At 49.1% G+C, this 26,223-nt stretch overlaps 1 protein-coding gene and 1 long non-coding RNA gene across 4 annotated transcripts; one reads left to right on the top strand and one right to left on the bottom strand.

Annotated features, from left to right (window-relative positions):
* Positions 1-281: 281 nt before the first annotated feature.
* LOC114808217 lies at positions 282-4,750 on the bottom strand. Its single transcript, XR_003756063.1, has 5 exons — positions 4,692-4,750; positions 2,073-2,215; positions 1,745-1,864; positions 1,426-1,475; positions 282-1,041 (listed from the first exon to the last, which is right to left on the bottom strand). It is a non-coding gene; the product is annotated as an uncharacterized LOC114808217 (long non-coding RNA).
* On the top strand, positions 1,907-25,949 carry LOC100091107 (butyrophilin subfamily 1 member A1-like). Of its 3 annotated transcripts, none has more exons than XM_029056243.2 (9): positions 1,907-1,980; positions 18,355-18,500; positions 19,679-19,829; positions 20,077-20,424; positions 21,969-22,250; positions 22,769-22,921; positions 23,317-23,337; positions 24,105-24,131; positions 24,538-25,949. In XM_029056243.2, the coding sequence occupies exons 2-9, from the start codon at positions 18,498-18,500 to the stop codon at positions 25,236-25,238; spliced, it is 1,686 nt and encodes a 561-aa protein (XP_028912076.1). In that variant the 5' UTR covers positions 1,907-1,980; positions 18,355-18,497; the 3' UTR covers positions 25,239-25,949. The 3 variants fall into 3 exon arrangements, with proteins under 3 accessions (XP_028912076.1, XP_028912075.1, XP_039766833.1); XM_029056242.2 differs by lacking the exon at positions 1,907-1,980 and adding an exon at positions 8,450-8,832; XM_039910899.1 differs by lacking the exon at positions 1,907-1,980 and having other exon boundaries at positions 18,154-18,500.
* The last annotated feature ends 274 nt before the right edge of the window (positions 25,950-26,223 follow it).

Here is a 26,223-nt window from a genome sequence, read left to right on the forward strand (position 1 = left end):
CCTAACTCTCATCCGTGTCCAGTCATCCCACCACACACACACACCCCGGATCTAGCACACACACAGAAGGGATAAGAATGAAAAACGTCACCAGCCTCCTGGAATTCCTACCTCTCCATACTGACAGCCGGTCTGACACCTGGCAGATTTTCTGTCAATCCATTTCTGCCCACCCGGTCCCCCTCCTGCCCCACTCTGGAGCCTGGCACTAGGCTGAGCCCTAGTAGCCCTGGTATCCCCCCATCCCCAACTTCCCCAAAGTGAGAACAAGAGGCATGCCATAAATAACAAATATTTTATTTCCAACCGTCACATACAAAGCCAAGCTAAGTGGGAGGAAGGGCAGACAATGTGATTTCTTTTGAAGGCCTCTTCTTCATGCCCCTCTCTGATTGGGGGTGGAAGAGGGGCGCTCCCACGTTAGTTACATTCTCCCCCCCGCTCCTCCAGGAGAGATCATTTGATCACACACCCTCAGTGACAGCTACCTCTGCTCTAGCCCTGGCACTGGATCCCCGCCCCTTCCCCGGGGGCTCCCTCAAAGCTTGATGGGGAGATGATAGACTCAGGGGGCAGGAGAAGGGTGGGGGTCTCTGCTGACCGGGCCGTGGAGGGGAGTTAGGCCTGTCTATAGAATTGAGGGCCCCAGGCCTCTTCCCAACTCCAAAGTCGGGTCATAAACAAGCAGAGCCCCTGCCCAAGGCCCCCGGCCCTGAGTCTAGCATCTCCCCGCCAAGAAAAGGGAAGCCCCCTCCTCACATATACTGCCTCTCGCCCCACCCTAAGTCCCCGGTGACACTCACACGTCCACTCAGCCCAAGTCCCATCACATCCTGGAGGAGCCAACCAAGAGCCAGAAGGCTGGAGTCCCTGAGAGAGGCCACCTCAAAAGAAAGCAGTCTTGGGCAATGGGGTAGGGGGCAGCCGGGATCCACGGGGGCTGGTTGATTGAGTCTTGGTGTCCAGGGAGTGGTCAGCGAAAGGTCAGCAGCTCCAGCACATCCCCTTCTGAGCTCCCAGCAGTCTTCCATTTTGGCTCTCCTGGGGACAGACAGGCAAGGGTTAGACTGTAAGCCCGTCAAAGGGCAGGGACTGTCTATCCGTTACCGATTTGTACATTCCAAGTGCTTAGTACAGTGCTTTGCACATAGTAAGTGCTCAATAAATACTATTGAATGAACGGGTGCATCTCTCCCGGGCCAGCCAATCCCAGGCCGAGGAGCCCACAAGCGGCCAATGGGAGCCCGGGGCCCAGGAGGCAGAGCCAATGGGAGTGGGATGTCCCTGAGGGGGACTGATGTAGGGGCAAGAAAGGGGTTACACACCCCCTGGGGTCACCCAACACCCCCGTTTACAGTTAGAATGGATTCAGTAGGGCAGGATGGGAAAGGGAATCTGGTTTCTAATCCCGACTCTGACGCTTACCTGCTGTGTGGCTGTGGGCAATTCACTTCACTGGGCTTCAGTTACCTCATCTGTAAAACGTGGATGAAGACCATGTAAACTCACTATAGGCAGGGAGTGACTGCTAATTCTGTTACATTGTACTCTCCCAAGCGCTTAGTACAGTACTCCCCACCAAAGTACGTGCTCAAGAAATAATATTGATCGACAGGGACTGTGTCCAACTTGATTATCAAGCATTGTACCCCAGCACATAGGACAGTGCTTGACATATAAGTGCTGAATACTATTTTAAAGAGTGGGGGCTGGGGAGGACGAGGGTTTTTTGTTGTTTTTTTACCCCAGCTGATCCGATGCAGACCGCCTCTGGAAATGTTGGGGAAGAGAAGTGACCAGCTTCGGTCCCAGAACAGGCTGGCGACGGTCCAGGAACCTGATGAGCGCTGACAGCCTGGTGAGCCTGTCCGGAAAGATCCTACTTCAGGGCCGGATCTGCTCCCCACTCCCCCAGCCCCACCAAAGCTGGCCGGAGGCCATCGCACTCCAGAGTTTGGACAGGATGGACCGAGCAAAGAGGTACCTCACCCACCCACTAAATCACCATACTTCAACCATGACCTGTCCAACCCCCTCCCCCTAGCTTCCCACCTCCCCTCATGCCGTCTTACCTCCGAGCGATTCTCCAGGAGACCCTCTGAGCAGGCAGGAAACCCCCTGGCCTTCTGTCCGCAGCCAACACTGGTCCCATTAACTTCTGGTTCCTCACGTGGCCTAGAGCCAGGACGCTGCAGAGGAAGCACACCCCACCCGCCTGGACGGGAAGAGGATAAGAGGACAGGAAGCAGAGACAGGGAGGGTCTGGAGTAGCCAATATTGACCACCTGGCATGCCAGGGGGTTTAGACCAAGTTGAGTGACCGTTTGGGTCTGGACTGTAAGCTTGTTATGGGGAGGGAACGTGTCTGCTAGTTGTAGTATATTGTAATCTCCCGAGCACTTAATATAGTGCTCGGCCCATTGTATGTGCCCCATAAAATTGCACTGATGAATTGATTGTGTCCACACACGACCGGGTCCGGAGCATCACATGGTTCCAAGTATCCACAGCCTTACAGTAAGCGCGCCCCTCTCCCACCCCCCCCCCCCCCCGATATACATTCACAGCCGGGTCCAAAGCATCACGTGGTACAGAGGATTTCCCCACCCGCCTCCCCATCTTTACATCAAGCGCTTCTGCATCCCCCCTTTGCCCCAAATACACATACAAGGCCGGGTCCAGAGCATCACATGGTTCTGAAGATTCCTCCCCCTAATAAGCACCCCGACACAAAATATATACGGGTCCAGAGCATCGCGAGGCACCAAGGATCCCCAGTCTGACCAAGGCAAGCCCCTCCCCCAAAAAATAAATAATCAAGTTTATTGTGCAAGGCTTCCGCCGAACACGGACTATGGGATGATCAAGGCGGCGGGGGCGAACGGAGCCGATGGGTGGGGGTCGCCTGGAGAGTGAGCTAGAGCGGTTTTGAAGCCTGCCCTCAGGGAGCTCACAGTCTAAGAGCCGGAGGGTCTCCCCCTGTTCCCCCGCAAAGGCTGCTCCCCACACAAGCTGAGGAAGACATCAGTGGGGCGGGATGGCGGCGGCGGGGCCCAAGAAGAACCCAGGACGCAGCAGAAAGGCCCCCAGCCAGCGGAACGATGCCCAGCTGGAGATGGAGACGCCCAGTTAATTATCTAATTATTTATCCTAATTAGTTAGGATTCTATCCTGTTATTAGTCGCGGGTGATAATGGTGGTGGTATTTAAGCACTTACTATGTGCCAAGTACTGTTCTAAGATCTGGGGTAGATACAAGGTAAGCAGATTGTCCCAAGTGGGCTCACAGTCTAAATCCCCATTTTACAGATGAGGTAACAGAGGCACAGAGAAGTTAAGTAGCTTACCCAAGGTCACACAGCAGACAAGTGGCAGAGGCGGCACTAGAACCCACATTCTCTGACGCCCGAGTCCGTGTTCTTTCCACCATGGACGCGGCCCACCCACCCTCGGGGGCTCGCGAGGATCCAAGGACGCGGCGCTCCCACCCCCCGGGGCTCAGGGCTGAAGGAGAACTTTCTGGGTGAACACCTGCTTGGGTCCAGCTGGGATGAGACCAGAAGATCCGTTTGAAGAAAGCCAAGGGGTGGGGGCAGCCACCCTTGGGATCAGAAATGCCCCAATCTGGGGAAGCGGGGGCGGGCAAGGAGGCAAGAGGGGATAGTGAGTGTTTGAGACGCCCAATGAGCCTCCTTGACCATAGCCGGCATGTCCGGGCCCAGAACCCCAGAGTGGCGTCTTGGGGAAACGGAAGAGAGATGTAATCCCTGTTTAGGATGGATTTACACTATTTGTGAAATTCACGCAGGGTGAGGAAGAGCAAAGAAAGCAAAAGACGGAGACACACAGAGACACACCCACTTAGTACAGTGGTTTGCATGCAGTAAGCGCTCAATAAATACTGCTGGATGAATGAACGTTGGGTTGAGGGTTTAGTTCATAGTACTTGGCACTGTCTTCACTTTAGCTTCATTGCCCACCATCTTTATGAGGGTCTGCTTCCACAGAGCTTGTCTTCTGCACTGGGGTAAGTCATGCTGATCCACTGGACTGCAGGTTTTCAGTTGGAATAGAGGCTGCTCTTCTTTTTCCCTGCAGATCTCTCACACACGCACACACACCCATGCCCACCACCTCCAACACCATCACCTGCCCTCTGTGCCCACAAAAAAAAGCCATCTCCACCCCTCCCCAACCCTTCCCCCACAACTCCAAGTAGTAACAGACCTTTCCCCCATCCCCACTCAGCAGCAGAGTTTTCCCCCACCCCCTTTAAGTCCCTTTTCAGAAAACACTTCAAGTGTTAAGAATTATTTAATCAGGGCTCCACCTTCAACCCAAGCCCCCCTACCCAGCCAGTCCCCTCCCTCAACCCAAGCCCCCCTACCCAGCCAGTCCCCTCCCTCAACCCAAGCCCCCCTACCCAGCCAGTCCCCTCCCTCAACCCAAGCCCCCCTACCCAGCAAGTCCCCTTCCAAAAACACCCACATTTCCACATCATAATCATTGCCATCAATTCTAGCCCCGCCTCAGATACCCCCTCGCCCAGTTGCATCATCAAAGCAATAGCATTATCATCCAAATAATAGCATCATTATCATCATTAAGGCAATAGCACACCGTTGGCATCAGGCCCCAAGAAAATTAAAAAGAAAAAAACAAGGGGAGGCAGCTGCAGCTCCCAGACTCACCAATGCCGTGAGGGAGGCCTTCCCTTTGCCCCAGCCAACTAGAGCAGCCCCCTGCCTAGGACCTTTATATGGGCAGGGAGGGGCCCAGAAGCCTTTAGGGCCTTAAAGAATCTGCATCAATTAAGCCATTTAGGGACACCTGAGGGAGTCTGTCTGTGGGAGGGCCAGAGGAATCCTAAAGTCAATCTTATTTATGGAGAGTTTACGGTGTGCAGAACACTGTACTAAGTGCTGGGGAGAGTGTACACTATTCATTCATTAATACAATCGTATTTATTGAACGCTTACTGTGTGCAGAGCACTGTATAACAATAAATAGACACATTCCCTGGCACAAAAAGTTTACTAAGGAGGTCAAGGGTCTGGCAAGTAAGGGATCTGTCCTGATCAAACCCAACTATACAACCTCTTTGTGTCCTGCTGAATGTGTGTCCCCTTTTGGTTTAGGATGGGCCTGGGGGCTTCAGGGGATGGACAAAGGGCAGCTCTGCCTTTCCCTCGGGACGAATGTCTCCCCCTCCCATTGAGGCTCTGGTGCCATGCGCTCTGATTTTTTTTAATGGCATTTGTTAAGTGCTTACTATGTGCCAGGCACTGTACTAAGATCTGGGATTGATCCAATTTAATCAGGTTGGACACAGTCGCAGTTCCGTATAAGGCTCACAGTCTCAGTCTGCATTTTACAGAGGAGGTAAGTGGAGGGTGTTTCAGACCAGAAGCAGGATGTGGCAAGGGGTCGGCGGCGAGTTAGACAAGATCAAGGCAGAGATAAAGTAAGCATTAGAAGATCAAAGTGTGTAGGCTGGATTGTAATAGGAGACTAGAAAGATGAGGTAGGTAGGCAAGGTGACTGAGTGCTTTGAAGCCAGTGGTGAAGAGTTTTTGTTTGATGCAGAGGTGGATTCATTCATTCATTCATTCAATAGTATTTATTGAGCGTTTACTATATGCAGAGCACTGTACTAAGCGCTTGGAATGTACAGTTCGGCAACAGATAGAGACAATCCCTGCCCATTGATGGGCGTACAGTCTAATCGGAGGAGACAGATGGACAAAAACAAGACAACTTAATCACGATAAATAGAATCAAGGGGATGCACACCTCATTAACAAAATAAATAGGGTAATAAAAATATATACAAATGAGCGCAGTGCTGAGGGGAGGGGAAGGGAGAGGGGGAGGAGCAGAGGGAAGGGGGGGCAGAGAGAAAGTATAGTATAGAGAAGCAGCGTGGCTCAGTGGAAAGAGCACAGGCTTGGGAGTCAGAGGTCGTGGGTTCTAATTCTGCTCCACCACTTGTCAGCTGTGTGACTTTGGGCAAGTCATTTAACTTCTCTGTGCCTCAGTTACCTCATCTGGAAAATGGGGATTAATACTGTGAGCCCCATGTGGGACAACATGATTACCTTGTATCTATCCAGTGCTTAGAATAGTGCTTGGCACATAGTAAGCACTTAACAAATACCAAATAATTATTATTACTATACATTATATGTAGTATACTGTATACTATATGCATAATATAGTATGTAGTATAGTGTATATATAGTATATGTACTACAGTACATATAGTAATAAAGTATTATATATAATAATAATAATAATGTTGGTATTTGTTAAGCGCTTACTATGTGCCGAGCACTGTTCTAAGTGCTGGGGTCGACATAGGGGAATCAGGTTGTCCCACGTGGGGCTCACAGTCTTAATCCCCATTTTACAGATGAGGGAACTGAGGCACAGAGAAGTTAAGTGACTTGCCCACAGTGACACAGCCGACAAGTGGCAGAGCTGGGATTCGAACTCATGAGCCCTGACTCCAAAGCCCATGCTCTTTCCACTGAGCCATGCTGCTTCTCCATATATATTATTAGTATATAATATATAGGATAGTATATAGTATAGTAATATATATAATAATAATGATGGTATTTGTTAAGCACTTACTATGTGCAAAACACTGTTCTAAGCGCTGGGGGGGAGGGGGATAGATGGAAGGTGATCAGGTTGTCCCATGTGGGGCTCAGAGTCTTAATCCCCATTTTCCAGGTGAGGTAACTGAGGCACAGAGAAGTTGTGACTTGCCCAAAGTCACATAGCTGACAAGCGGCAGAGCCGGGATTAGAACCCATGGAACCCATGACCTCTGACTACCAAGCCGGTGCTCTTTCCATTGAGCCATGCTACTTCTTATACAAATTATATAGTGGCTATTATAATTATAATTATAATAATCCTTGTTATAAGAGAAATAATTTTGCCAGGGAGAGGAAAGATCAGGGTTAAAGCATGCAAGGATAAACTTGAAGTGGACCGAGTCGGCCTGATTTTTAGATTTCTGCCAGCAGCACTCTGTGGTTTGTGCACAAGAGCGAAGAAGGTGGATTATGCAGGTGATCCAGGGCCATGGGTTAGTGGTACGAGATGGATTGAGAAGCAGCGTGGCCCAATGGACAGAGCCCGGGCTTGGAAGTCAGAGGTCATGGGTTCAAATCCTGCCTCTGCCACTTGTCAGCTGTGTGACTGTGGGCAAGTCACTTCACTTCTCTGTGCCTCAGTTACCTCATCTGTAAAATGGGGATTAACTGCGAGCCTCACGTGGGACAACCTGATTACCCTGTATCTACCCCAGTGCTTAGAACAGTGCTCCGCACATAGTAAGCACTTAACAAATACCAACATTATTATTATTATTATTATGAAAGGATAGGGGAGCGAGTGAGTTGAATTCAGTAGAGAGGGTGGTGTTGAGAGTGTCTATTTGGTGATCAAGGAAGGGTAATTTGAGTATAGAGGCTAAGTGGGACAAGATGAGTTAAGAAAATTGGATGGGATCAAAAGATCAGATGTCTCTGTGGAGAAATAGTCCAAATTTATGGGGCGGATGTGTGAGGGAGAGGAAGCAAGTGAGGAGGTTCATTAATTCATTCATTCAATCATATTTATTGAGTGCTTTTGGTGTGCAAAACACTGTACTAAGTGCTTGGGCGAGTACAACAGAACAACAAATAGTAGATCTGATAGAGGGATTTCAGAGTTGGTGAGGGTAGAGATTGTACAGTGGCTAGAGATGATGAGATAATGTGTATGTCCAAGTTGGTAAATGGGTGGGATGGGGTGGAGCAGGAGGTCAGTGGAGTAAAAGAGAGATAGAAGGTGGCCAGCAGAAAGGTCATCAGGAACATCTATGTGGATAGTGAAGCCCCCAGTGATCAGTGTAGACATGGAGAAAGAGAGAAGGAATGTGAGAAAGGGATCAAAGTAGTTAAAGAATTTGGAAGTGGGCCTGGGGGTGATAGATGACAGTTACTAGAATCTGGAGTTGGTGGTAGAGGTTGATGATTTTGGCTTCGAAGGAAGGGAAACAAAGGGATGAGGAAGGTGGAATGATGTGAAAGCTGCAAAGGGGTGCAATAAAGAAGCCGACACCCTTCCCAGTGAGTCTGGGGAAGTGAGAGAAGATGAAGCCCCCTGTGAAAAGGCAGCAGGGGAGACCATGTCCTCTGGGGAGAGCCAGGTTTCAGTATGGTGAGGAGGAGTGACTGAGTCATGAACTGGTCAAGGATGAAAGGAAGCTTCTCCATGATGGAGCGGGAGTTCCAGAGGCCACACTTGGCTGAAGTTGTGGATTGGAAAGTATTTTCATTGTTCTTTCCTGAAATTGTGTGACAGGAATTGAGTTGCTTCCTGCTTTTCTTTAATTTTCAACTGAGGTGGGTTGAGTAGAAGGGGCAAAGAAGGCTGGAAGATCCTGGCTCCAGATGTTCTCTGGACAGTTTGTGGGGGAGCTGGACCCCCTGTAGAGCCTAGTCCACAGCTCCCACACCCATTGTCAGGATGCTGGAGACTGCCCAGACCCCCTACAGCTTCCCTGACTTTGATCTCAAGCCAGAAGACCTTGGGCCGGTGTGAGACAGGCCAGAAGATCAAGGGTGAGGGACTGAGGACAAAGGCTTGACCCTGCCACCCCTCCTCATAGGAGTGAAGGAAAGATCCAGATTGACCCCCTGAGGGACAGAGGTCATGAGTGTCCTGGAAGGAGAAGGCCCGGGAGGGAAAAAATCAGTCAACAAGACAACAGTGTGGATTCTGCCTCACTCCTGAGGAAGAGCGGGCAGTCTGAAGGTCTGGAATTCAAACAAGGTAGGGATCAAAAATGAACACCAACATATTCTGGGTAGCTCGATTCACTGGGATGTCTCAAATGCTTTACTGTTAGAAATACATTTTCACAATATCCCCGCAGCAGCATTTACCCTATTTTGGAGATGGGGAAACATGGTACAGGGAGATAAATTCTGTCAAAGTCAATGACCGAGTTAGGAATCGAATTTGGAATGAGTACCTGCTACTCCTCTGCATTAACTACACTGATTCTGTTTTGGTATAACTTGTGACAAATTCCAGCAGAAGTCCGCTGTCAGGTAAAATCCAGTAACAACTAGGCATCTGCAAGTGATAGAAATGTTCTCTACAGGATGATTGTGATTTGGCATTTGGGTGGTATCGATCATATTTAAAAGCAAATTTTTAGACAGTTTTTTCCTTGCAGAAATAGTCATCACCAGTTACTCCTTTCTTGGTCTATTTTCTCTGCTGTTCTTCAAGTATTTATTTTTTTCCTTGTCACTATCATCGAAAAGTATAAATTTCATGTAGCTGAGCCCTCCCAGTGCTGGATCAATATGGTATATTTATTTTAGACTTCCCCTCATTTCTCCCCTAGATTCAATAGTAAAAAAATCAGAAGCAAAACAAATTGGTACTGACTCTTATGTGCCTGGCATATTTCCACTTTCCAAAATGAAATGAATTCAGTACAGTAAAAATCTACTTTGGTCTCATTGTGTCTTCTATTATAGAAGCTCAATTTAAGATTTGACACAGAGGATCTGATCATAGATCCATCTTGTCAGGAATTCTTTTGGTCAGTGTCACTACCTAATGCTTAGTAGCCAGGTGAAAAACAAATAAAAAATACATTATACTGTAGACCTAGCAGGTTTTTTGTTGCAAACTGGGCATTAAGAATCAGTTGGTTCACTTGCAGACTTGTGTGTGCTTTTCAGGCTTTGACTTGAAAGTGTACTGTTACAGAAGTTATTCATGGTTGCTTGGTTGCTTTTCTAAAGTCACTGTTCCCGCTTTACAAACAACTGAAAGTACATCAGCTGGAGTAGCTCACATCCATGCAGTTTCACTTGACTTGCTCCCTTTGTCATTCCCTCCTCCCAGGCACACAGGCTCTCAGCGCTTATGTACATATCTTTAATGTATTTATTTGTATTGATATCTGTTTCCCCCCTCTATACTCTAAGCTCATTGTGGGCAGGTAATGTGTCTGTTTATTGCTGTATTCCATTTTCCCAAGCAATTAAGACAGTGCTCTGTACACAGCAAGCATTCAATAAATACAACTGAATGAATAAATATAAACTTGTTTTGTAGACGGTACTAAGAACTTGGGAGAGTACAATACAGCAGTATGACAGGCACATTCTCTGCCCACAACAAGCTTACAATCTAGAGGGGGAGACAGATAATATAAATAAATAAATTACAGATATGTAGTTAAAGGTTGTGGGAATTGCTGGGGTGAAAGGGCTTTTGGGGGCAGAGAGTGAGTGAAATCAAGGCTTAAGACTGCTCAGAATCCTCTCAGGTCAGGATAAAAGATGTCCAATCCAAACAGCTGTGGGTGAGAACTGTACCCTCAGGTTTACCAAGCATGTAGCACTGTGCTCTGCACATAGTAAGCGCTCAATAAATACCACTGATTGACTGACTGATTGAATGGGACCCGAGAGGTGGGGAAATGGGCAGAAGGAGGCAGCAATGGAGGCTTCTGGGATTAGGGGGGAGTAAGCCCAGACTGAGCCTGGTCTCCTCCATTCCTGGAAGGAATGGCTACAGGGACCCTGGAAGGGGAGGGAAGGATTCAAAGGGAGCAATATAGGGCCCTCCCGCCAGGCCAGAGCATCACGTATGTAACCTTTATAGAGGTGAGTTTCTCAGAGCAGGAAACATGAACATATCATAATCACCTGAACACACCACGAGCCCAGTCATCCTTCAAATAATGGTAGTATTTGTTAAGTGTTAGGTATGTGCCAAGCACTGCAGTAAGCACTGAAATAGATACAAGCTAATCAATCTATTGTATTTTTTGAGCACTTACTGTGTGCAGAGCACTGTAGTAAGCTCTTGGGAGAGTACAAAATAATAATATAACAGACTCATTCCCTGCCCAAAATGAGCTTACAGTCTAGAGGAGGAGACAGACATTAATATAAATAAATAAATTGGAGATATATTCAGAAATGCTGTGGGGCAGGGATGGAGGATGAATAAAGGGGGGAAGTCAGGGTGACACAGAAGGTAGTGAGAGAAGAGGAAATGAGGGGTTAGTCAGGAAAGGCCTTTTGGAGATGTGCCTTCATTAAGGTTTTGAGGCAGGGAGAATAATTTCTGGATATGAAGAGGAAGGGTGCTCCAGGCCAGAGGCAGGTGTGGGCGAGAGTTTGCAGTGGGATAGATGAGATAGAGTACAGTGAGTAGGTTAGCATTAAGGAGTGAAGTGTGTTGCTGGGTTGAAGTAGGAGAGCAGTGAGGTGAGGTAGGAGGGGGCAAGGTGCTTTAAAATTGAGTGCTTTAAAATTGATGTTAAGAAGTTTCTATTTGATGTGAAAGTGGACAGGCAATTCCTGAAGGTTCTTGAGGAATGGGGAAACACGGACTGAATTTTTTTTAGAAAAATGATCTGGGCAGCAGTGCAAAGTATGGACTGGAGTGGGGAGAGACAGGAGGGAGGGATGTCAGCAAGGATGCTGCTACATTAATCAAGGTGGGATACAATGAGTGCCTGGATTAATGAGATAGCAGTTTGGATGGAGGGGAAAGTGCAGATTTTAGGGATGTTGTGAAGGTTGAACCAAGTGCTAAACACTGGGATTAATACAAGTAATCATATTGGGCACAGTCCCTGTCCCACATGGAGATCACAGTCTAGGAGGAAGGGAGAACAGGTACTAAATCCTCATTTTACATTTGAAGAAACTGAGAAATAGAAAAGTTAAATGACTTGCTCAAGATCACATGATAGGCAAATGGCAAAAACCTGTGCTCTTTCCACTACACTATGGTGCTTCACATCAATCCTTGGTGACCCCCATCAGCCATCAGTCTACCATCCTCACAAGCAAGATAGGAAAAGATCAAGGGAAACTGAGGCTGATGCCGTTGGGTGGACTTAGCAAGGTCCCTTCCTGCTGAGACCATAGCAACCCTGGGTAAGAACCAGATGCTGATCAGGACTGAGGAGGCATTTGTGGCCAGTTCAGGCTGCCAGGCCTTACTTCCCCCCTGTCTCCTAGCCCTGACAATATTGAGGGACACATATTTCTCCAAGCTCTGGGGTCTCCCCACATCAGCGCTGTCAAAGGGTCATTATTTGGGGCACCAGAGAACAAGGGAGCCGGTGACCAGTGACAGCACAGGAAATAGGCCCCTTAATAAGGGCCCTATAAAGCAGTTACCATGGATGTCTCCTTCCCCAGATTCCTTCCTGCCCCATCTCCTGAGTTACCATCCCTGCCTGGTGCTCTCTTTCAGTGATAGAGATGCCTGATTTTCCAGCATCCTCTCTGTCCAGCCTCTTCATCTCCATTCTCCCCCCTCTTCCTCCATAATGGGAGTGTGGACAGTCCAACTGGGGATGGGGGTGGCTGGGGACCTAGGTTGAAAGCCCAGAGGTCTAAGGGCTGGGGGAGGAGCGAATATGGGACAATATAAATGAATTCCTTTGCTGTCTTCCAGTAGGTCGATACAGTTTGAGTGCAGTTTGGGTGCAGGCTGGTGTGGGGCTTCTGTGTGCTGAGCTGGGCTCAATGGGGTTGGTTCTCGATGTCTCGTAGTAGGTGCTTAACAAATACCTCGATAATTATTATTATGATGATGAGGCATTAAGTAGCCTGAGTGGGTAAACCTGATATATTCAAGCATCCTAGCATATAAGACAAATTACGTGAGTCCCACCTTTAGGCCATGTTGTAGTGAATTCTAATGTTATTTGTGGAAGCATGTTAGATACACTAGGTGAGCCCGGACATTTTGTAATGAATTCTGCTGGTATCTGTAATAGCATGTGTGGCTTAGTGGAAAGAGCACAGGCTTGGAAGTCAGAGGTCATGGGTTCTAATCCTGTCTCTGCCACTTGTCAGCTGTGTGACTTGGGCAAGTCACTTCACTTCTCTGGGCCTCAGTTCCCTCATCTGTAAAATGGGGATGAAGACTGTGAGCCCCACATGGGACAACCTGATTACCTCGTATCTACCCCAAGGCTTAGAACAGTGCATGGCACATAGTAAGTGTTTAATAAATGCTATTATTATAAGCAGCATTGCATAGTGGATAGAGCCTGGGCTTGGGAATCAGAAAGACCTGAGTTCTAAATAAGGCTCTGCCACTTGTCTGCTGTGTGACCTTGCTCAAGTTGCTGAACTTCTCTGTGCCTCAGTTACCTCATCTGTAAAATGTGAATTAAGTCTTTGAGCCTTATGTGGGACAGGGACTGTTTCAAACCTGATTGTCTTGCATCCTCTCCAGGGCTTAGAACCGTGACTGGCACATAGTAAACACATAACAAATGCCATAATTATTTGTATATTATTATCATTATTATTATTGCTCTTTATATGAACACACAAAGGAAACTGGGAGCCAACAAGCTCTGAGCGCACACCAGAAAGATGCCACTCCTTGAGACTCTCTCTGTGCGCTCCCACTGGGATGTGCCGTGGGCTTCCCAAACTCTCCACGTGGCTATTGAGTCCCCCCGGGCAATTTGGAGTCTAAGTGTCCCGATTAAGGCTACCCTATTTTCACTTGCATGAATACGGAGTGTCATTTCTGCCTCAGTACCAATCTTGGTTCAACGCAGCTTGTGAGACAGGAAGGATGGTGGTGTCATCTACAGTGACGGGAAAGTCAAGGGAAGGACAGGGTTTGGGTGGGAAGATGAGAAGTTCTGTTCTGGACGTGTAAAGTCTCAGGTGATGGCAGGAGATTCAAGTAGAGATGACCTGAAGGTAGAAGGGAATGTGAGACTGCAGACAGGGAGAGAGAACAGGGCTGGGGATGTAGATTTAAAGAATCATCTACATTGAAGTGGTAGATGGAGCAAATGAGTTCTCCAAGGGAGTGGGTTTAGATGGAGAATAGAAGGGGATCAAGAACTGAATCTTGAGGGACTCCCACAGTTGGGGAGTGGAAGGCAGAGGAGTAGCACACAAAAAGAGACAGAGAATGAGTGGCCAGAGAGGTAGGAGGAGATTCAGGAGAGGAAAGAGTCAGTGAAGCCAAGGGTGGGTCCAGGAGAAGGAAGTGGTCAACAGCGCTGAAGGCGGTGAATGGGTCGAGGAGGATTAGGATGGAGTAGAGGCCATTGAATTTGGAAGGAGATCATTCATGACCTTTGAGGGGGCAGTTTCTGTTGTAGTGAAGGGGACAGAAGCCAGATTGGAGAGTGTCAAGGAGAGAAATGGCAGAGAAGAAATGGAGATAGCGGGAGTAGACAACTCACTCAAAGAGTTTAGAGGAGCAAGGTAGGAGGGAGATGGGGCGAAGAGTGGGGGGCAACTTGGGATCAAGGGAGGGTTCTTTTTTAGAATAGGGGAGGTGTGGGCATGTTTGCAAACAGGCAGGGGGGAACCATTGGAGAGTAAACAATTGAAGATGGCAGTCAGGGAGGGAAGAAGGGAGGAGGCAAGTGCTTTGATAAAGTTCCAAAGGAATGGGGTAGGATACACAGGTGGAGCGGTTGGATTTTGAGAGAAGACAGGAGATCTCCTTTCGAGATACTACAGGGAAAGATATGAGATCCAAAGAAGGGGCAGGAGGAGGGAGGAGCTGGAGAGGAGCAGGGGAGATTTTAGGGAGATCACGTCTGATTATTTCAATTTTCTCAATAAAGTAGGTGGCCAGGTCATTAGATGCAAGAGATGGGGGAGGCCGGGAGACAGGGGGTGTGAGGAGGAAGTTAAATACCTGCCACAGTTGGCGAGGGCAATGGGCATAGGTGTCAGCAAGGATGGAGAAATAATTTTACCAGGCAGAAGAGAGGGCAGAAGCACTCCAGGATGAAATGAAGATGGACAAGATTGTCCTGATGTCTAGATTTCTGCCAGTAGCGCTCAGCAGCACATGCACAGGAGAGGAAGAAGGGGACTGTGGAGATGATCCAGGTCTGTGGGTTAGTGGTACGAGATGGAGGAAGGGATAGGGGAGAGAATGAGTTGAGTTCGCTAGGTTGAAGGCGTCTATTTAGGCATCAAGGGAAGATAGTTTGGGTCTGGAGACTAAATGGGGTATGATGACTTGAGAAAAATGGATGAGGTCAAAATAATTGTGTTATTTGTTAAGTGCTTACTATGTGCCAGGCACTGTACTAAGCCCTGGGGTGGATACAAGCAAATCGAGTTGGATACAAACACTGACCCACGTGAGGTCGCAATCTCAAAAGATCAGCGGTACCTGTGGGAGAAACAAGACTGATTTGAGGGGAGGAAGTAGGTGTGTGGGAGAGAAGGTTGTGGCAAGAGAGGGATTTCAGAGTTGGTGAGGGAAAAGATTATGCAGTGACTAGAGATTATGAGAACCAGTGTGTGTTCAAGTGGGTGATCTGGGGTGGAGCAGGCGGGTCAGTGGTGTTGAGGAGTGATAGAAAATGGGCAGTGGAAGGATCGTCAGGAACATCTAGGTGGAGGGTGCGTGAGTAGGAAGGAGCTGAATGGGACTCAGCTGGAGGGGGCAGGTGAGGGGGAAGGGGATGAGGGGCGATGCTGGGATCCGATGACAATAATGGGTAGGGGGTGAAAGTTGGAGGAAGGGGTGGTCTCACCCCTGCAAAGCAGCGTGGCCTAATGGATAGAGCACAGGCCTGGGAGTCAGAAGGACCTGGGTTCTAATCCCGACTCCGCCATCTATTTGCTGTGTGATCTTGAGCAAGTCACTTCACTTCTGTGTGCCTCAATTACCTTATCTGTAAAATGAGGGTTAGTACCCTGAGCCCCACCTGGGACAGGCACTGTGTCCAACCTGATAACCTTATATCTACCCCTGCGCTTAGAACAATGCTTGCCCCAATGTAAGCGCTTAACAAATACCGTCATTACTATTATTAAGGGGTGGGGAAGGTTTGGATAGGAGTGAAATGAAGAGGGCCGACTGTGGGGAGGGGTGTTGGGACCAGCGGAAAGGGGGTGAGGGAATCAGAGGGAGGGGAGCTGAGAGCACATGGTGAGGTTAGGGCGTAAGAGAGAGAAAGCAGTAGTTGTAGACTGATTGTAGGTCAATGCAGATTTCTTCAGTATGTGGTGACTCGCAAGCTCCCATTCGGGGGAATCCACAAATTCTGAGCCTCGATTAGCAAGTCATTAAAGCTTACAGTTTGGAGTGAATGGGCGAGCGCTAATAAGTCATTAGTTGTTCATCTAAAAACCCAAGAAGAGACATGTTGAGTGAGATTCTCTCGATTTCCCAGGAAAAAAGAGTGGAAAGCAATGTGGCCTACTGAAAAGAGGACCCGGGTTCTAAGCCTCACTCTGCCACTTGTCTACAGTGTGACTCTAGGCAAGTTCCTTAACTCCTGTGTCTCCTTTTCTTCATCTCTAAATGGGGACTCAATACCTCTTTTCCTTCCTACTTAGACTCTGAGCCCCAGGTGGGAGAGGGACTTTGTCCGAACCGATTATCTTCTATCTACCCAGCGCTTAGTACAGTGCTTACCTCGGAGGGAGCACTTAACAAATACCACAAGTATTACAAAGACCTAGGAACCAGATAGGGTTCAGTGTGGAAGTGCCAGGGGTGGACTGAGGAAGAGGGCCCACGCCTGCTTTAACCTGGGGCAGGGAAATACTCCTTTCCCAGAATTCAGTGGAAAGACAGTCCTTCTAGACTCTAAAATCATTTTGAGCAGGGAACATGTCTGCCAATTCGCTTGTATTGTACTCTCCCAAGCAGTAGAACAGTGCTCTGCACACAGTAAGTACTCAGTGAATAGCACTGATTGACAGATTGAAAGACAGGAATGTCAAAGCAATACCTAATAATAATGTGGTATTTGCTAAGTGCTTACTATATGCCAAACACTGTACTAAGCACTGGGTTAAATATGAGATATCAGGGCTCACATTCTAAGAAGGAGGGAGCACAGGTATTGAATTCCCATTTTGCAGATAAGGCAACTGAGGCCCAGACAACTGAAGTGACTTGCCCAAGGTCACACAGCAGGTAAGTGGCAGATCCAGGATTAGAACCCAGATCCTCTGACTCCCAGGCCTGTGCTCTTTTCCCTAGGTCATGCTGCTTTTCTAAAGATGGAGATGGCTTCCGTGATCAAATAAGCCACATCAGCCTCCCTGACATGGCTAAATAAGAGGGGTTTTTTTCCTCTCTCTCTCTTCAAAGTCTCCAGCGTGGACGACAGACACAAAGTAACTGGAGACGGGAGAAATGGGTACATAGTTGAGTCAAAGCCAAACTCACCAGAGGCCAGGGGACATTCCCCGTGGACAGGAGGGCTGTGGGTGTGTTGTGTGCATAAATCTGGCAGCAGTGATGCAAAACTGGTCAGGTGCCAGGATTCAGTCAATCAGTGTAGCCTAGTGGATAGAGCCCAGGCCCAGGAGTCAGAAGGACCTGGGTTCTAATTTTGACTCTGCCACTTGTCTGCTATGTGACTTTGGGCTAGTTGTTTCACTTGTCTGTGCCTCAGTTACCTCATCTATAAAATGGGGGTTAAAACTCTGAGCCCTACCTGGGAAAGAGATTTTGACTAACCTGATTAACTCCAGGGCTTAGCACAGTGCCTGGCCCATAGAAAGCTCTTAACAAATACCGTTATAAAATAAATACATAAAAATCAATGGTGTTGATTTAGTACATTCTGTGTGCAAAGCAGAATCAATCAATAAATGGTACTTACTATGTCTATAGCACTGTATTAAGCTCTTGGGAGGGTTCAGTACAACAGAGTTGGAAGACACATTCCCTGCCCACAAGAAGTTATAGTCTAGATGTAGAGACACCAGAAGAGCAATTAATCTGGGCAAGCTTCCTGGAGGAGCTGGGTTGGCAGAAGGGCTTTGAAGATGAGGTGAGCAGGGACAGCCAGAGGAGAAGTCAGGAGACTTCCAGGCTGGGGGAGAGCACGAGTCAGGGGTCCCACGCTCCTATTCTCGACCAGGTGGGATCACCAGAGGGTTTAGGGTAGGACTTGAGAGGCAACATTCCAGGATTTGGGGCCGCTTAGCTCCGGGGGTAGAGGAGCTGGAGGATTTGGACAGCCTGTGTGGGATGGATTCATGTGGGAGGTTGCTGAGTTTCCCCTCGGGGAATTTCCTCAGGCAGGAGTCCAGAAGCAGGAAGTGGACCAGAAGAGCTTGGGAGGGTCCATTTTGGCTCTAGCATTCTGAAAAACTGTAGTAGGAAGTTCAGTCAAGGGCCTGGCAGCTGCCTTGGTTCCACTTTCATTTTCTTTCTAAGGGGAGGAAGAAAACAGTTACTCTGTTTCTGGTCATTGTATGAGGAACCCTCGGTGGCCTGGGAACTCCCGCCCCTGCAGGCCCCCAGTCCACAGCTCCAAACTTTCCCTTCCCCATACAGGGTCCCAGAGCCGCACGTGGAGATGCTGAAGCAGGTCCAGAGTTCCTGCCTCCCTTCAGAACAGTAGTCCCAGGAGTCTTCACCCTGCTGCCTGGAGGGTCAGAGTGAAGACGAGATCCAGATTGTCCCCCTGAGGGACAGAGATGGTGAGTGCTCTGGGAAGAGGCCTGGGAGGGGAGGCCCAGGAGGTGGGGAAGGGGACCGAAGGAGGCAGGAATGGAGGATTCGGGGATTGGGGAGCAGTGAGCCCAGACTGAGGGTGACAGGGACCCTGATAGGGGAGGGAGGGGTTCAGAAGAGGTAATATGGCCTCCCCCCTGCTAGGCCAGAACCTCACACATAAGATCCACCTGGAAAGTACCATGCTGCTTACATTCAAGCCTATCAGCCAGACAGAGGCAGACAGACAGCAGGAAACCCCGGTGGACACAGAATACTGAGAAGCAGCATGGCCCAGTGGAAAGAGCTCAGGCCCGGGAGTCAGAGGACCTGGTTTCTAATCCCAGCTCTGTCAATTGCTTGCCAGATGACCTTGGGCAAGTCACTTCACTTCTCTGTGCCTCAGTTTCCTCAGCTGTAAAATGGGGATTCAATACCTGTTCTCCCTCATTCAGAGAAGCAGCGTGGCTTAGTGGAAAGAGCCTGGGTTTGGGAGTCAGAGGTCGTGGTTTCTAATCCCGGCTCACCACTTGTCTTCTGTGTGATCTTGGGCAAGTCACTTCACTTCTCTGTCCCTCAGGTACCTCATCTGTAAAAATGGGGATTAAAAAATGTGAGCCCCACATGGGACAATCTGATTATCCTGTATCTACCCCAGCGCTTAGAACAGTGCTCTGCACATAGTAAATGCTTAACAAATACCATAATTATTATTATTATTCATTTGATGATATTTATTGAGTGCTTACAGTGTGCAGAGCACTGAACTAGATGCTTGGAAAGTAAAATTCATCAATAAAGAGAGACGATCCCTTCCCACACCGGGCTTACATTCTAGAAGATCCTACTTTAACTGTGAGCCCCACACAGGATAGGGACTGTGTCCAACCTAATTAACTCCTACCTGAGTACTGAGGGGTCATCCATGGTCAGTGCAGTGTGCCGGGCCCTGCTTCCCTCCTGCCCCCTGGCCTTGATAGAAACCCAGGGGATCTGAGATACACTAACACTGGAGACTCAAAGATCTGGGGATCAGTGCAATCATAGGGTCATTATCTAGAGGTCTGGGGAATGGGGATTTGGTGTTGAGGACCTGCTGACCAGTGACAGAAGAGGACATCGGTCCCTGAAAGGATATTTTCATAGGTGTCTCCTCATCACCCAGGTTCCTTCCTGTCCCATCTCCTGGGCCTCCATCCCAGCCTGGTGTTCTCCTGCAGTGTTGGAGTTGATGGGTTTCCCAGACTCCTCTCTGCCCAGCTACCTCATCTCCCTTCTGCTCCTCCTCCTCTTCCAGCTGCTCCCCCAGACCTCAGGTAAGTGTATCTTCTCTCACTTCCTTGCCCCTCGGGGAATTCTCAGAGGAAGGAAACTCCCTTGGGAACATTTCTCTCCAGAGAGCAGAGCCGAGAGGAATGTCCATCCTCTCTCAAGTCAGGATGCCCTTGGGGCCTTCACAGGTCAGATGAAGGCAGCTCTGTCCTTTCCCCTTATGGAGGGGGTCTCCCCCTCCCACCGATTCCCCAGTGCCTGCTTCTCTCTGATCGCCTCCCTTTGTTACAGCTCAGTTTACTGTGATTGGACCTGCCCAGCCCATCGTGGTCCAGGTGGGGGAAGTTGCTGAGTTACCCTGTCACCTGACTCCCAAGATGAACGCTGGGAACATGGAGGTGAGGTGGCTCAGAGCCACATTTTCTCCGGCTGTGTTTGTGTATCGCGATGGGCGAGGCCAGTTCGAAGAGCAGATGGAGGAGTATCGAGAAAGAACGGAGCTGCTGAATGACTTCATCACTGACGGGAGAATGACTGTACTACTACACGACGTAAGAGTCTCTGATAACGGGAGTTATCACTGTCGCTTTCAAAACTCTCAACACGTTGCTAAATCTACCCTGGATCTGGTTGTAGCAGGTGAGTGGTTGGTTTTTGGTTTTGCCCTGTGCCTGTTCCTCTCTGTGATCAATGCCGGGGGCATTTCTCTCCCAATCTCAGACACTATAGTAGAATGCTCCAAACCTACTCAGAATCCCCTTTGCCAGCAGGGTCCCATCCTGCTGCCTCTCACCCCCTACGTGGCCCCAGGTGGCAGAAGAGTTGAAACCAAGGATGAATAGAAGATTGGCTTGGGGGAAACAAAGAGTGTGAGCTGGGACAAGGTGGGTGAAGTGAGCAGATGAGTAAAATGGCCTGGCTGAAGGGAAACCTGGAAGCTTGTGGTCAGGGAGGTTTATTTTCCAGGACAGGCAGCAATCAATCAATTAATCAATTAATTAATCAAGTGGGGAACTGTTGGAGAGGAATGTTGTACTCAGTTCAGCTTTCAGAGTGATAATATGGGCAACTGCTTGTACGATCATCTGAAAAGGCAAGGTTGAAAGCAGAGAGACCATGAAGGAAACTGCTTGCAGCCTGGCCCTGCAGAAAGTCAGTCAGTCAATCAGTCAATAGTATTAATTGAGTGCTTTCTGTGTGCAGAGCACTGTAGTAAGTACTTGGGAGTGTACAATGTAACAGTATAAGAGACTGAATTTGGAACTGGGAATCAGGAAGGCTTGGTTCAGATCGAAGCTCTGCCACTTTACTGCTAAGTGAAGTATGGCAAGTCACCTAATGTCTCTGTGCCTTGGTTTCCTCCTTCATTAAATCCTCCTCCTTCTAGACTATAGTATCATTTTTATTTTAAAATAATAATAATAATGGTGTTTGTTAAGCGCTTACTATGTGCCAAGCACTGTTCTAAACCCTGGAGTAGATACAGCGTTATCAGGTTGTCTCACATGGGGCTCACAGTCTTAATCCCTGTTTTTCAGATGAGGTAACTGAGGCACAGAGAAGTTATTTGCCCAAAGTCACACAGCTGACAAGTGGCAGAGCTGGGATACAAACCCATGACCTCTGATTCCCAAGCTCGTGCTCTATCCACTATGCCATGCGGCTTCCAAATAAGTATATTTGTTAGGAATTTACTGTATGTCAAACACTGTAAATGCTGGATTAGGTACAAATTAATTAAATCAGACATCAATCCTGAGCATGGAGTTCAAAGTCTAAGTAGAAGAGAGGACAGGAATCCCCATTTGAGGAAACAGGTATTTTGAGGAAACAGGTATCCCGGCTCTGCTCTCAACTGTTCTGTGACCTTGGGCAAGTCACAAAACTTCTCTGTGCCTCAGTTACCTCACCTGTAAAATGGGGATTAAGACTATGAGCACCATGTGAGACAGGAACTGTGTCCACCCCTATTATCTGGTATCTCCCCCAGTGCTTAGTACAGCGCCTGACACATAGCAAGAGCTTAACAAATACTATGAAAAGAGGGGGCAGAAGGGCTAATCAGAAGACAACACCCCATAGAACAAAATGATCAGCATGTGACCTCTGAACCTCAATCCCTCTGCTGGTCATCCATGACCCACTGTGGGCAGGAGGATTCAGGCAAATCTCTCCTTCCCCAGCTGAGGGCTCCGACCCCAACATTCGCCTGGAGGGGCAAGAGGATGGAGGGATCCTGCTGGAGTGCACATCAACCGGATGGCACCCCGAACCCCAGGTGCAGTGGAAAGACTCCAAGGGAAGGAATGTCACATTGCGATCTATATACCAACCCCAAGGAGCAGATGGCTTGTTTCATGTGGTGACATCCGTGATCATCCGAGACGACTCTGTGAGGACCGTGTCCTGCTCCATCTGGAACCCCTACAGAGGCGGAAAGAAAGAAGCAACGATTCCCATAGAGGGTCAGTGTCACTCTCAACTACAGACCCGGAAATGGAGATTCCAGGAGAAAGCCTCACCCGGATAGACACAGAGTATGAAAAGGAAGGCATCAGTTCTTTCCTTCCTATGGATTCTGAGTTAGAAGAAACTCACAAAGACCAGAGGGTTTGCAGTTGTGGAGAGGAGAAGGAGGAAATCGAGTTTGGAAACAGAGCCCTTTCCCCCCATCCCTCCCCCAACCCCTGTGGGGGTCCAGTATCCGTGACTCAGAAAGAGAAGAGAGCATCCTCCTTCTCTGCCCCATCTCCCCTGCCCTGCACATTCCAAGGGATAAAGTCACCCCTGGGCTCAGTATGGACAGTTTAACCATTTCTTCCCCAACCTTCTCTCCAGACTATGCATTTCTGCTGGGCAGAGGGCTGAGGGAGAGACACCAAGGACCCAGAGACCCATCTTCCCATCCCTTTAGAGGAATGGGAAAAGGCAGGGTTTGTCCCATTTTCCTCACTAAATGTATACATTGGTTGTCCCATTTCAGCTTCCTTCTTCCGAACAGTCTCTCCCTCCACTGTGGCTCTGGCTGTGATCCTGCCTGTGCTAGTCCTGCTCATGGCTGGAGCTGTCTGTCTCCTCTGGAAAAGGCACAGGAAGAAGAAGAAGAAGAAGAAGAAGAGAGAAAACACATGGAACGGTAAAGGAGGAGGGGGTGTCAGGAGAAAAGCTGGGGATCAGAGTGCGTGTGGGGGAAGGTGATGAGTCGGACAAACCCAGAACTGAGAGCCCCAGTTCCCTCGTCCCATACCAAGCACAATCTACCATCTTCCTCCCTGCTCCTCCAAACAGTCACCAAACACAACTCCGCTTCCCCTGGAGGAGGGAGTTCCGGTTCAGGGAGACACTCACTGATAACCAACCCAGAGAGACTTCCTGGAACTTCCTGGGACAATGGCTGCCATTTTGCGTTTTGGAGCACTACCTTAGAAATGGGGATACTTAGAGCCAGGGCTATCCACATTATCCAGGCCCAGACTCCTGCATCTCCCCCACTCTGTCAGGATAACTGGTTTCTTTCTGTTCCCTTTTCAGAACTGCTTTCATCAAACTACTGTAAGTTATGTGTTTTCTTCTATCCCCTTGTGGGAGTGTGGACAGTCCAGTCGGGGGTTGAGGGGGGTGGATGCTGACCTAGACTGAAAGCCCAGAGGGCTAAAGTTGGGTGAGAGGGAATATTGAAATTGGGAATATGGAATATTGGACTTCCTCATGTCCTCTAGAAGCAGCATGGCCTAGAGGATAGGTCATGGGCCTGGGAATCAGAAGGACGTGGATTCTAATCCCAGCTCCACCACTTGTCTGCTGTGTAACCTTGGGCAAATCACTTAACTTCTCTGTACCTCAGTTATCTCATATGTAAAATGAGGATTAAGACCGTGAATCCCATGTGGGACAAAGTTAGTGCCCAACCCGATTTGCTCGTATCCACTCCAGTGCAGTGCCTGGCACATAGTAAGGACTTAACAAATGCTACAATTCTTATTATTATTATCATTACTAAGGTCGGTCGAGTTTGAGTCCTAAGGCCTGGGTGCTGGCTGGTGTGGAGTTGCTGTGCTCTGGGCTAGGGTCAGTGGGATTGGATTTCCATCGCTAGAGGGCTGGTGGGGGTGGGGGGGATGGCGTCCAGGAGAGGAGACAGTGAGAGGGAATACAGACACCCCTAACTAAGGCTTTGTGATGGGGGTGGGGACCAGAGGTGAGGGACTTGGAGAGCAAGAGGAGGGGCCTTAGGATGGGAGTGAAGTCACAGGGAAAGGAGAGCCAGCGCAAGCCTGAGTGCAAGGACAAATCTCACCTCCATGTTTGTTTCTTTCCAGCCTGGAGACGATCCCAGTCATGTATGGGTAAGTGGTTCCATTGACCACCCCAGGGCTCTGATCCTACCCTCCCCCAGGGATCTTGACCCCTTTCCTGTTTCCATTCCCAAAGGCAGCTAAAGGGATAGACTCGGGACACCAGGCCATGTGTGTGCTGGGCTCATTCACGTTCCCTTTCTTTACACCTCCCTGAAATTCAACATGCCTCTCCCAGCATACACTGCTCCACCCATGGGATAGGCTTGGGATTGGTGATTGAACCTGCAATCTTGGCTGATTCCAGAAGAGAGGGGAGAGGCAGTATGTGAGTTCCTCTCTTGGGCCCTTGGAGACACTTCTCTTGGGGAAACAGCCCTGGGAGTCCCATAGTCACTGGCCTGTTGACTCCAGGCACCCTGAGTCCCTAGCACTGATTCTGGGTCTCTCTCCACAGTGGACATCACTCTGGATCCAGACACGGCTCATCCTAAACTCATCTTGTCTGAGGATCAGAAAAGTGTGAATCTCGGAGGCACACAGCAGAACCTGCTGCCTGACAATGCTGAGAGATTTGATGAGGAGCCTTGGGTGCTGGGTCATGAGGGCTTCAACTCAGGGAGACATTGGTGGGAGGTGGAGGTGGGGAAGAAAAGAGGCTGGGGTCTGGGGATTTGCAGAGAAAATGTGAAGAGAAAGGGGTCAATTTCAGTTTCACCAGAAGAAGGATTCTGGGTTGTGGGGTTGTGTGGGGGTGAATATTCAGCTTTCACCAATCCCAAGACCACTCTCCCCTTACCGAACCAGCCCCACCGGGTGGTAGTTCACTTGGACTACGAGGCTGGAGTCATCTCATTCTACAGTGGGACTGACAGATCCCACATCTACACTTTCTCCCACTTAGTCTTCTCTGGGACCCTCCGGCCTTTCTTTCATCCTCAGACTGAAGATCAGATATCTCTGACCATCTACCCTGTGTCCGGTGGGGCTGAGAGAGATCCTGCCTTTGCCCCTAAGCCTGCCCCCTCTCAGGATGCCCTAGTGACCCACCAAGGGGCAGAACCAGCTTCAGACACTGAAGAAGGGGATCCCTCCCCTGGTCCTGATGCCCCATTGCTTGGCCCCCAGCCCAGCCCCACGGTCCCTCCTGCCCCTTAGGGGGCCTACCAGTCCCTGCCCTCTGACCCCTGCAGCTCTCCATCTCCTTCCTGGGCTGCAACTGCTCATATCCCCAGCTCCTCAGCTGCTTCCCTGGGGCAGGCCGAAGCTGAGGATTGCTACTGCTGCTGCCAGGAAGGCAGGCTGGGATTAGGGAAAAGACTAAAGTGAAGTTGTTCGGTGGTCTAGTGGTAAAAGCCGGGAACTGGGAGTCAGGACATTCTAATCCAGGTTCTGCCACTGACTTGCGGTGTGACCTCAGACAAATCACTTATCCTCTCTGGGTCCCCATTTCCTCAACTGTAAAATCGGGATCAAATGCCTCCTCCCTCCCAAAGTGTCAGCCCCATGTGGTTCAGGGATTGTGTCCGACCTGATGACTTTGAATCTACCTAGTGCTTTTTTAAAAATGGTATTTGTAAAGCACTGACTATGTGTCAGGTGCTATCCTAATCACTGGGGTAGTTACGAGGTAATCAGGTGGGTAACGGTCCCTGTCCCACCTATGACTCTAAAAGGAGCAATAAAAGCTGGGTAAGAAAAGCTGTATGTATTCAAAGTGTCATTAATATAACTGTTCTGTTTTACTGATTAGTTCTAGACTGTACGATCACTCTGGGCAGGGGACACGACTGTATTGAGTTCTTGCATGTGCTTGGTACACTGCACCGCCCACAGTGAGCGTTCAATAAATACTACTAATTGATTTAACTGATTGGTCTGAGGTGATCCTGTTCGCCCCTCCCCTCGCGCCTGTTTCAAATAGGAAACTAAAACAGCCCTTGTCCTAATATTGATTTTTCCGCTCTGCTGCGGTCTCCGCTCACAGAATGGGGGCGGGGAAGGGCCGCACTTTCACAGAAGCCAAAACTGCAGGGGTTTCACCGTCCCCCTCCCAAGGGCGCGCTCTTCCCCGCCACCTCGGTCCCCACCACCAATCCTCAGGCGGTTCGCCCTGTGACGTAAACGGTTGCCGGGCAGGGAA

The sequence above is a fragment of the Ornithorhynchus anatinus genome, chromosome X5 (assembly GCF_004115215.2).
Source record: "Ornithorhynchus anatinus isolate Pmale09 chromosome X5, mOrnAna1.pri.v4, whole genome shotgun sequence".
In the NCBI taxonomy this organism is placed as follows: Eukaryota; Metazoa; Chordata; class Mammalia; order Monotremata; family Ornithorhynchidae; genus Ornithorhynchus; species Ornithorhynchus anatinus.